This window comes from Hoplias malabaricus, chromosome Y, assembly GCF_029633855.1.
Source record: "Hoplias malabaricus isolate fHopMal1 chromosome Y, fHopMal1.hap1, whole genome shotgun sequence".
In the NCBI taxonomy this organism is placed as follows: Eukaryota; Metazoa; Chordata; class Actinopteri; order Characiformes; family Erythrinidae; genus Hoplias; species Hoplias malabaricus.
In genome coordinates, this window is record NC_089820.1 from 78,103,811 (window position 1) to 78,115,690 (window position 11,880).

Genomic DNA, 11,880 nt, shown 5'->3' on the forward strand with positions numbered 1-11,880 from the left:
ATATTCTGAATGTGTACAGTTTTCGCTAAGGTAATAATTGTTTATTATTAGAGTTTAATGGTCATCTATTAGATAAGCAATTGTGTTTGGAAACAGTCCCTGTATAGCCTGGGAACTGAGAGGGTTTAAAAGCATGCAGGAGTCCTTGAAGAAGCACTGGATTTGTAGCCAAGTCATTCCATGTAATCACTATTTCTGCTGCCTCATAGCAGCTCATTCCATCTGATTGTTCTGGGCATCTGTGTGTTGAAACCCAGTGTTTCACTCTGTGTTGATTTCAGCTCTGGCAAGCTTATTAAATCTTAGGGTAATTTCTAGTCTAGACTGCAAAATCACATGGGAGCGATTCTGCTCTCTTCCTGTCTCTCTACTGAGCTTGTCAAAGAGTGTGTATGTATAACTTATGATTTTTCTCCTGCCCTCAGCGAAACTAGAGGAACTGAAACACGGGCTGCTGGTTAAGATAGCTGAGCTAGGAAAGGAGCTTCCTCTCAACACACTGGACGAGCTGATTGACAGGTTTGGAGGGCCAGAAAGAGTATCAGAGGTGAATATTTACACAGTTGTAAACCAAATACACTATTCTCAAGAAAAATCATAATTTTTTTATGGTATCTTGTTTAATGTTAAATCAGTGTGTATAAACGAGGAATGTATTAAAAATTACATTTTTATTAAAAGTGCTATGTATGTTATGGTCATATAAATATATGATAATCACTAGAATGTGCGTGTGGTTGTAGATGACAGGGCGTAAAGGTCGCGTAGTGCGGAGACCGGATGGCAGGGTGCAGTATGAATCACGGGCAGAGCAAGGGCTCACGATAGACCATGTTAACATAAAAGAGAAGGAGCGTTTCATGGGAGGCGAGAAGGTAAAGCGAGCCTATCTTTCACTGCTTTTTCAGTCTTAGACTTGCCTGCTGTGTTCTATTCTTTTGCTTTTTTTGTGTAGTATGCTTCAGTTTTTACTTAAACCACTCAATCCTTATATTAACTTCCCCTCCTCCTCCTTCTGTATCTGTTCTCTTTTCTCTCCCTCTTATGTCTTTCTCTTTCAGCTGGTGGCAATCATCTCAGAGGCAGCAAGTTCAGGGATCTCTCTGCAGGCGGATAAACGAGTGCAGAACCAGAGGCGGAGAGTGCACATGACCCTGGAGTTGCCCTGGAGTGCTGACCGCGCCATCCAGCAGTTCGGTGAGTATGAGAGTGAGATTGTGTGTGTGTGTGTGCCTACTGTGATGTTAAGATTGCAGATCTTTTCAAGTGTGTGCCATTGGAAGACTGAGAGATACTATATTTTGTTTACTAAAAGTGTTTCTGCATCTGTAGGACGCACTCACCGATCCAATCAAGTGAGCGCTCCAGAATACATATTTCTCATATCGGAGCTGGCAGGAGAAAGAAGATTTGCCTGCATTGTGGCCAAGCGATTGGAGAGCTTGGTAATGATGCTTAATAGCCACTTTACACATGCACACTGCAAAAGACTTGTGTAAGCTAAATGTTTCAGGGGTATTCATGAACATATCTTTTCCCATCAGGGTGCACTTACCCATGGAGACAGACGGGCCACTGAGTCTAGAGACCTGAGCAAATACAACTTTGAAAACAAAGTAGGTGTACACACATGGACGTTAGCATTTTCAGTCCCATAATGATATTTTGGTAGTCAGGAATGTTTTATAAGTGGAATTAAACATTAGCTGATAGCAAGCCAATGTATTTTATACTGTTTTCAGCAAGGTGTCTAAATTTTTAAGAGACAATTTTCGTTTCACCTAAGACACCTTAATTATCTTTATCCAAAAAAGATTTGTCAGTTGCCATTTTGTAACATGACCTTTTTTTTTTTTTTTTTAAACAGTCTTTTGTGTGTGTCTGGGGTGAAACACTTATTAAAATTCAGTATTAAGGTGCAGTGTTAACTGCTGTAAGCTGAATAGGCAGACATCTATGTGAAAATATATAAATTTGATTATTTTTTTCCCAAAATCATTTAGTCCAAAACAGCTTTTTGCAGTTTATAGTTTATAGTTGCAAGTACAGATTGGAAAATGAAAGTTTTGGAACTTTACAAGAAACAATATCACTTTTCAAGATGTGGACCCTTTAAAGCATACTTTTCCCATAGAGTAACAGAAGGTATAGTCTAGGTCTGTAACTTGTATACTACAAACATTTTACATGTACAGAGTTATGAGTATTTAAGTTATTATCTAAAGGGTTAAAAAATTTGGCATCAAATATCTGACACGATTTTACCCTCATTTACCACTCATTATATAGTTTTTTTTTCTTCAAACATGAGAATGCTTTTTCCTCTCCTGTTTTTCTTAGTATGGCACCAAGGCATTGGACAAGATCACTAAAGCTATTTTGGGACAAATTGAAAACAAAGTCCCAGCACCAAAAGGTTATCCAGGGGGTGAAGCAAGGTTCTTTGCAGGTTAGCAACCTTCCAAACTTTTTCAATCCATAAATATATGTATGCATGCAGTGTTATGTAGACATAATATATGTAATTTTTTTTGCCTCTTTCAGATATCAAGAAAGGCATGATTGATGTGGGTATTTTATGTAGGGAGCCACGCTTTGGTCTTAATCCAGAGAAAGGTAAAGATTTAGTTTACTCTATAGACATTCAGGTTTGCAACCCTTATACAAATTAGCATTTTAACATAAAACTGTTTTCATGTTAAACTCTCTAATGTACCTTGCCAAGAGTATTTTCAAGCAGAGCATGGTGCTCAATTATTTTGCTAGGGATGTGCTGCACATTTAGTCCTCTACATAATAACAAATTATGCTCCGAGAGCTTTAGCAAAGTTCCGTTTGTTCACAAGTCCAACAAATTTAGTCTAGACCTCCATCATTGTAGTTAATGTACTGTCAATAGCACAGTATGGTAATAACGTTTTCTGTCAGGACAAATTGAGCCTTGTACATGAAATAAAATATATTATAAATCTCTGTAATCTACCCTTGAAAGAAGTGGAGCAGCTGGCATACATGAACTAGCTTTGTGTGGCAAGGAGAAACAAGTTACTCATTGGAGGTGGAGGAGGAAGATGTCATGCCTCACGCCACTTTATTATTTTAGCCTTAGTTTCCATTGCAATAGCCTGGCACTTCTTAGCACTACCAGCCCCATCACCACTGCACCAATGCTGTCATGTTTTTCATTTTTATGTGTCCATGCTAATGGTTCTAAAATGTTCATCAAGCCACAGAGACACAAACTGAATGTATGCCCTGCACAGTTTGGGATTTTGCACTTATTTAAACAATATGGAAAAAATGTAAACAAATGGGCACGGACGTTTGTATTTTTGAGATTTCACAGGTTGCATGTAGAGGTCTCGATGTATATTAGCTTGTTAATGTTATTGCAATATTGGCCTTTAGAATATTGATATCTCTTAAGGTTGTAATATGCAGTTTGCCTGCTGGGTGAAAGAAACAAATCATGGTCATTCTTAATAGCTTCTGTTGAAATTTTGATTAATTAAGGCATTCAGTCTTAGGTCTTAATGTCAAATGACCATTGTGTTTGTATTATCTTGCACATATTACAATTCAGTCATTTACTGTATCACAGTACTGTGTTTTTGTCCAAGTTCTGTAACCTTTTCTTGTGTGACTCCTTCAATTAGCTTCATCATAGAATGTGAAGTGCTGTGAGAAACAGAGCTCTGTGGACAAGAACATTAAAGATTAAAAATGCCAGTTGCTGTCAAATTAAACTTTAATAAAAGTCCAAGTTGGAGTTCATTTTATGTTCTGCATTTATATTTATGTGGGACGATGATGTCAGAATGTATCTGACTGATTTCCCCTACGGAGTATAGCCTAATTGTGGTGAATTGTGTTTCTGCCCATATGTCAGACTGCACTATCACCAAGTTCCTAAACCGGATTTTGGGACTGGAGGTGCACAAACAGAATTCTCTCTTCCAGTACTTCACTGACAACTTTGACTACTTGATAGAAAAGGATAAGAAGGAAGGCAAATACGACTTGGGCATCCTTGGTAAGTAGCTCCAACAGCCGAACACTTTGATATGAACTCACACACTGCTTCATTGGCCATCCCTCTCTCTCCATCTGCTCTCATTCACTTGTGGTTTTTGATGTAAAGTCATTATTAGTAAAATACTGGAACTGAAAGTACTACTCACAACAGTGTTTTCCAGCTCTACACACCCTAGAGGGGTTGCCCCTGCATTGCAGTTGTTTTTTTCCCTGCTCTCAAACCTCACAACTCACAAATGAATAGCGTTATTCGCACTGTATTGACTCTGGTAACTAAGAACAGAGAAGACACTGGGGAAGTGAATTACCTGGGTTTAAGGCTTGGTAAAAGCCATGTTAATTTTTTTTGAGAATGTTTTCTGAAGTTCCTGTGCTTCTGTTGTTAGATTTGGCACCGGGTAATGATGAGATCCACGAGGAGAAGCAAGAAGTGTTTCTGACTCCTGGAAACCCCCAGGAAGGCCAAGTCATCCTCTATAAGGTACACACTGCCCACATACTTCCCCTATTTTTTTGCGTTATTTTTCCAAAACAACAAAAGCAGCAATGTGTTTGTTTATGTCTTTATCTGTTGACCTTTGTTTTGCTGTTTTCAGATCAGCGTGGATAGGGGGATGCCCTGGGATGAGGCTTGTAGGAAAGCAGAGACACTTAATATGGAACACGAGGGATTCTATGTCTCAAACAAGGTACTTTTTTATTTTATTTATTTATTTTTTTTTTTTATGAACATTTTTTTTCACTTGTTGACTCATTTATTAATTTGTGCAATCATTTACACCTGATGAATAGAAGTGTTGTATGTGTGTACGTGTCCCCAGCTTCGAGGGAGCCAGCCATGTGTACTGTTGGCAGAGCAAGGCAGAGGTCGTAATCTCATTCTGTACAAGCCCAACATCGGCAGGCAGGCCCATCCTGAGAACTTGGACAACCTGCTGCTGCGCTACCGCAAGGTCAGAAATGAGCCAGACACCCGCATTCACGCATTCCCACTATGTAATCTCTGTGGAACATCTTGCTCCTGGGTATGATTATCAGAGCTGTGTTCTCATACTGGTTTTCCCATTGTGGATTATTCCAAAAGCAAGATAGTTCTAACTGCTATCAAGAGCATTCACTCTTATACTTACTCTGTCATGCTCATAGGATCTTAGTACTCTGATTGTCCTTTTGCAAATCCACACCTCACACAAAATACTGTAGTGTATATACAGTTGATACTACCACAAATCTGCAGTGACCTGGTCTTAAACCCTCTAGGCGAACAGTGCAAATGGGGTCATACAAATTGGGGATCATCTATTTCTGTACTCTTAGGCCGGAGTCCAGCACAGTTCAGTGGTTTCACTGCCCAAATACACCTGATTAAAAACTCTGAAGTTAATTACCAGTTTTAGTTGGCACGCTTGAGCAGGGCCATGACCAAACTCTGCTGGATTTTGGACCTCTAGGACCAGAATTGATAACCCATGCGTGAAATGATTAATGAAGCTAATTAATAATAAATACACTGAAGTTAAAGCAGTCTTACTTCACCTGACCTTAAAAGCCTTGGTGATCAAAAGATCAGTGGTTACACAGTGACGCCTAGTGGTGATTGTTGTAGACTTGTATTTATAGAGAGATTTAACTGTTGGGCTTTTGCCCGTCTTGTGTTGTTATAGGTGACTCCAGATGAAGCCAAGGATTGCTGGGAGAATCAGTTTGTTTTCTCATTCAAAAAGTGCAGCCATGCCAACTGGTGAGTGGCAAAACAATGTAAAAAAAAAAAAAAAAGGAATGGTATCGTTTTCCATTAGGAATTAGTCAGGAAAGTGTACTGCATCACACATCTGTAAGCAGAATTGTTGACAACATGGTCAGTTTACATGATTTATTGACAAAGTAATTTAAAAGAATTTAACGCAACCGCTCTAGGGAACGTACATACTATCATATTTTGAAAAAGCACTAAGAACGATTTGGGTTTGTTTTTTTGTTTTTTTGTTTTGTAATTTTAAGGTTAATAGATTATGTAGAGGTCCTTTAATGCACACTAGCTGTTTATTATTTAACATAATGGCAATAAATGAAACAAAATGCCATTTTATGGCAGAATTTATATTTTCTTTATTTCTAATGAAAAGTCTTAAAAGTGAATTAAAAATGTGGTCCCTGATGAGAATTTACATAAACATACGTTAGCATAAAACTGTCTGTTTTTGTTTGCTGTTTAAATGTATGCACATGAACTGTTGCAGAAGAACTAGATTGGCGTGTGTCTGATGACATTTTAGGTGACCTTAGAGAAGGGCTGTCCAAACTCTTCTGCAAATGACTAGTGTTTTTGCAGGTTTTTGTTTCAAGAAAACAAATGCACACATTATCAGTTGTTTGAAGACTGAGACACATTGATTAAAACAAATCAGGGGTGCCCCTGCTTGTTTGGAATGAGAACCTGCAGCCCTTCCCTAGGTATGGAGTGTTAACTTTGCATATAACTGAGAATTTGTGTATTCTTACTCTGTGTATTCATAGGAAGGGCAAGTGTAAGCAGGTGGAGCAGGGTCAGGAGTGCTGGCTTGGCATGCGTCTGCGGCAGTATCACATGCTGTGTGGAGCTTTGCTGAGAGTGTGGAAGCGAGTCGCAGATGTTGTCTCTGACATCACCAATTCCAGCATCTTGCAGATTGTGCGCCTCAAAACCAAACAGAACAGCAAGCAAGTTGGTGGGTATAATTAATCTGGCATGGTTTCATTTATTTCTATATACGAGTAATATATTTGCTACTAATAGACAAACTATAAGCATATCTTCAGTTTTTTTCTCTTTGCCGCTTTCATTGAACTGCAACCCTCCCTCTGTGTGATAAACTGTTTTTCTTTTACTACAGTAGAATGAATAATCTATCTATCGTTACACTTATATAGTGCCTTTCTAGATACTCAAGGACGCTTTACAATTCACACTGCTCAGAACGCTCAATCCACACACTGGCGAGAAGCAGCAGCCAAATGCGCACAGCGTACTCTCGACCAGGAACGACCGTCCACCTGGAGGACTGCATCGGGCACTAGGGTTTCACCCAGGATAGAGTGCCAATCCATATCTGGGCACACTCACATTCACACTCATTCACTCACATAGCAGGACAGTTATTAGACAGAAGCCAATTCACCTACCCTCCATGTTTTTGGACTGTGGGAGGAAACGGAGACCCCGGAGGAAACCCACGCAGACACGGGGAGAACATGGAAACTCCACCCAGATGGGACTTGAACCCAAGATCCCAGCGCTGGGAGGCGAACGTGCTAACTACTAAGCCACCGTGCCACCCCATGATGGTGGATGTATAATAAATTTTACTTATAAACAAAACATTTTTACTTGACCAAAATAGTAGAAGCAGTATGCAATCTGCTATAAAAAACTACCGTATATGAACATTGTGTCATAATTAAAAAGGTGTATTATTACTTTCCTTTTTTGGGTCTCTTAGGATTGATGGTGATAAATAATAAAGTTTTAAATAATGTATATCAGTTTTTTATGGTGACTTTCTCATAACAATAATGGTGTTATTCCCTCAGGTATAAAGATCCCAGAAAACTGTGTGGAGCGTGTACGCAGCGAACTTGCCCAGATGGATGGAGAGGTGAAGCGGGCTCGACAGGAGAAGGAGAAGATTGCGCAGGAAAAGCTTTTGCAGGAGCAGCGTGCCCGGCAGTTTCTCTTTCGGCTGGAGCAGCAGAAGCTTCTGTTTGGCTGCAGAATTTTCAAACAGCCTCCACCCTACCCTGGCAGCCACCCTGGCCAGGTCATTCCACCAAAAACCCAAGCTGTGGAAGAGGTGCTGGACCTCACGCTGAGCCCGTGCCCTTCTCCAGAGCCTTTGGCCAACGGTGCAAATGGAGGCACTGTTCTTAACGGAACAGCCGGGATAAACGGTGTATTTGGATTACACAGAGGAGGAAGTGTAGGAGGCCCGAAGTTTCCTGAGACACTTCATCTGGAAGAACTGATTTCTCAGGAGCAGCAGAGGGACATGCAAGCTCCATTACAGCAGAACATGACACATCTTCCACGCCCCTCACAGGCCCACAGCAACTTCCTTGCTCTAAAGCAGCAGCTGAAGAGCAATCCACACACCGTCCACACACTGAAGCAACAGCACACAGCACTTGGAGTGCTTCAACAAAGCGTGGCACCTGCACCCAGTGTTTTCAGCACACAGGTTTCCAGTCAAGTAGCAGCCCGGTTTAATCCTCAGATTATGAGGCTCCAGAACGAGAACAAGCCGCTCCCACAGCTAAAGCCACACACCAACTCTCTAACCAACCATACTTTGCATGGACACCAGCTGCAGCAGCGCACGGATGGGATGTCGCATGCACCTCACTCACTGCTACCGTCACCTTTACAACAAGGTGGTCATCAACATGCATCGATGCACACACACACACCCAGCGTATGCACGCATGGGCTAGAAAGGCAGATCCCAGCTAACGAACACACACCGCTTTCACTAAAAACATGTCAGCAGTCGCAGCAGGCGGTCAGCAGTCAGTCTGTACTAGAAAGTTCCACAACTGCACAGAGCGAGATTAGTTTCAACTTCGATACGGCCATTCCATATTCGTTCACCTCTCCAGTTCCTCAAGCCACATCCTCTTCTGCCCAGTCGTTTTCTTGCTCCTCTTCCCGCACGTTGCCCCTCTTCTCCACACTGAGCTCATCTTCACTCTCAAACTCTTCAATCTCTTCTTCCTCACTCTTCGCACCCTCCTCCGAGCGGCCTCCCCTTCAGTTAGTCAACGGACACTGCAGCATGGACGCCCTGGACGCACGTGAGACACCAGACCTCATGACACACGGAACTTCTGGTGACAGGCGCCAGTCTGTTATTCAGTACAAACAGCAGGACTGGGACAGCTAATGGCCGCTCAGGAGAGTGTCTGTGAATCTACAACACCACTGTACACGCACATGTTAGTACTGTCGGTTCTCATTTTTGAAGGGATGTTCAGCTCCTGTCCAGGAGGACCTCAGGCCAGAGAGGTTTATTGATTTCACTGTTTAAATACGTATAGTTAAAATGAGCAATTTTATTACAAGTCTTTAAACACAGAAATCAACAAAGTAATGGACAAGATTTCTCTAGGATCAGAACAGGACTCTCCTTACTTTTTTTGTGATCTCGGTCTGTGCAGCTGTTTCACGTTAGTTGTTCAGACGTAGAAGGTGGTATTTCTCTTTTTGTTCAGTTTGTCCCCCCCAGTCATCCACTGGCCATAAGCTAGTTTTTTTCAAAGGTGTTTTGGTCTTTTGGAGATAAGAGTTCTCTAGCAAGAGAAACAGCCATGACTGCTTTAGGAGCTGTTATGCTTTATATCCCTTATGAAGCCTGTCTGTTTTTCATACACAAAAAAATGAGTTCATGGTACACTAGTTACAAGGTTTAGAAGTAATTCATGTCTCAGTATGCTTTTATTTTCATCTCAAATCCACTGTAAGTGTTAAAGGGAGTAACTAACTGACATGTGTATTGGTCGCATCGTATACTGCTTCAGGAGGATGTTGCTCTTAGAGCTTTTGTCTGAATATGACAAATTTTCTTGTGTTTCTCTTTGATACACATGCCTAGAGTGCATCAACCAAACAGAAAAAGGATGATTGATCCCAACTGATACATCTTTAGCAGCTTCAAGTTTGAAAATGGTTCATTTATTTATTAACCTGACCGCTAGTCACTTGTTCATTTCTTCTCCTCAAACTCGGTGGTTGTTTCTGTGGTGGAGCTTTAATCAGACCTGAAATAAATGCCTTCAGTTCAGTCAGTGCCTTTGTATTTTTAAGATGCAGTCTTTTCAGCATGTGTGACTGAGTATGTGAGAGAGTGGGTAGTAGTAATATATGCTTTATAGAGATTAGTGATATTTATTATTATTATTATTATGACCAGCACATTGCTCCCGCTACTGTGAAGACTATTCTGCTTCTTCAGAGGGGATCACTGACCGATTTGAAAACTGCTGTTTTACCTGTTGACCCTGTTATATTTAGTTTCCCATCATCCAGTGGGCCTGAGCCTGAGTAGAGGGACAGACTGGTTGATAATATCTAGGCTATGAAAATAAAGCTAAAAACTTCAGCCATAGGCAAATGAAGTACTTTAGTTGCTTTACTTCTTGTTTTTGTACTTTCTCAGGTATAGTATAAATATATTACTGTTCAGACCAACTATTATTTAACTGAAACACCTAAAGATGGACCTTTTTGAGCTGTGGGGGATGGACACCAAATTATTTATTAGGCAAGTTGGATATCTTTTTTTTTTTTTTTTTTTTTTTCTAACTAGGCTCAAACTATTATCTATATTACCTATGAATGGTGAAAGACTTGACAGAACTACTGGACCTCTCCTTTCAGAGGGCATGTAACATTCAGCAATAAACATTAAACTGCCCCTTGAACAAGAGGATGGATCTATGGCATGGATGAAGTTCCTCTTAGGCTTTTGATTTCTGTTGATTCAATACTTTTCAAATGCTTCAGAAAAAAAATATTCTATTAAAAAATAAATAGCCAGGATGTGTTTTAAAGAGGTCTTTCTTATGAGGTCATGTTCTTGTACAGATTGAATGGAAGCAATTTATTGTCTTTGATGTTGTTATTGTTGCTGTTGATGTTTGTGTTACTGTTATTATATCTATAATTATTGTTATTTATATCCATGGGACATTTAGTAGTGGGTAGTCTTGGTTATAATCCTGTTTGGTATTTTAACACTTTTAAATGTCTTGTCAGGGTCTGTTTTATTTCTCCTTTTGTTTTTCCTGATTCCCAAATGCAGACGTAGTCGAAAGCTTCTTTTAACCTGCCACCAAATCTCTTGCACTGCCTTGCACTGCTGTCCACCATTGACGTGTTATTTTTGTCTGTGTTTCCATCACACTAAGCCAATATATGTGTAATTTCGCTTGTTGGGCTTTGGCCATAGAACCCAGTTACACCAAAGTTTTCTCCTCCAGTCTGTGCTCAGTCTCGTGTAATCTCAGGAAAAGTTAGGGAATCTAATTGTTTAAGCAGTGTATCGTAGCGGACAGCTGCGGTACATTTCCGACTACTGTATTTCTAGACTTTAATTTTTCAGTTTTTCAGAGAGAGAAAACTTCACAGGCTAATCAATGGTATTCGGATGTTTCATGTTGAGAGGAATTAAAAACATTGTTACTCTTGATGCTACCCAAGATGTTTGTCCACGGATGGGACGGTCAATATCTTCCTTCTTCCTGTCACTGTACTGTTTACTGTGGATTATTGTCATTGGTTTCTTGACATTTTTCTACATTTCTAGTAAACCGAATGCATGTCTCTGGTCCAAGAGATGAGCCCACTGTAAGACACAGAACTGCTCCATTTCTATAGTCAGAACCCTCTTCCCTTTCTCTGCCCACATTTTTCTATCTTGGCAAGTACAAAAGAAATCACAAAATAAAACCCAAAACATTTCTTATAACTGCTACTGATTGTATGTATGGTATGTGTATTATTATGTTGTTTCTGGTTACAGTTATTTTAAGCACTTTTACTTTGGGCTTCTTTATTTTATCTGAATATTTATGATTTAGAAAGAAATGTACATAATGTAAACAACTGTGCCTTTTGACTCATTCTGAACATTTTCTACAACATAACAGAAGGAATATATTGTACTGCAATATTAATTTTGTTAACAAACAAAATAAAAGTTTAAAGAGTTTGTTGAAATGACCTGTGGACTGTAACTCTTATAAAAATATAAAACAGTGTGTCTCTTGCTGCACATCCATTCTGTGGTGAATAACAGTCGAACACTGTTGAGT

The 11,880-nt window shown here is 40.0% G+C and overlaps 1 protein-coding gene across 6 annotated transcripts in view; it reads left to right on the forward strand.

Annotated features, from left to right (window-relative positions):
* Positions 1 to 11,755, forward strand: part of LOC136678260 (protein strawberry notch homolog 2-like) — a 29,420-nt gene extending 17,665 nt beyond the window's left edge. For all 6 annotated transcript variants that reach the window (XM_066656245.1, XM_066656240.1, XM_066656244.1 and 3 more), the window contains 14 exons: positions 426 to 547; positions 744 to 875; positions 1,062 to 1,197; positions 1,333 to 1,445; positions 1,545 to 1,616; positions 2,341 to 2,449; positions 2,545 to 2,616; positions 3,890 to 4,033; positions 4,422 to 4,516; positions 4,632 to 4,724; positions 4,857 to 4,988; positions 5,700 to 5,776; positions 6,553 to 6,743; positions 7,606 to 11,755. In XM_066656245.1, coding sequence (XP_066512342.1) covers positions 426 to 547; positions 744 to 875; positions 1,062 to 1,197; positions 1,333 to 1,445; positions 1,545 to 1,616; positions 2,341 to 2,449; positions 2,545 to 2,616; positions 3,890 to 4,033; positions 4,422 to 4,516; positions 4,632 to 4,724; positions 4,857 to 4,988; positions 5,700 to 5,776; positions 6,553 to 6,743; positions 7,606 to 8,951 — 2,834 coding nt within the window. In that variant the 3' untranslated portion in view covers positions 8,952 to 11,755. The remainder of the gene's footprint in view (positions 1 to 425; positions 548 to 743; positions 876 to 1,061; positions 1,198 to 1,332; positions 1,446 to 1,544; positions 1,617 to 2,340; positions 2,450 to 2,544; positions 2,617 to 3,889; positions 4,034 to 4,421; positions 4,517 to 4,631; positions 4,725 to 4,856; positions 4,989 to 5,699; positions 5,777 to 6,552; positions 6,744 to 7,605) is intronic.
* The last annotated feature ends 125 nt before the right edge of the window (positions 11,756 to 11,880 follow it).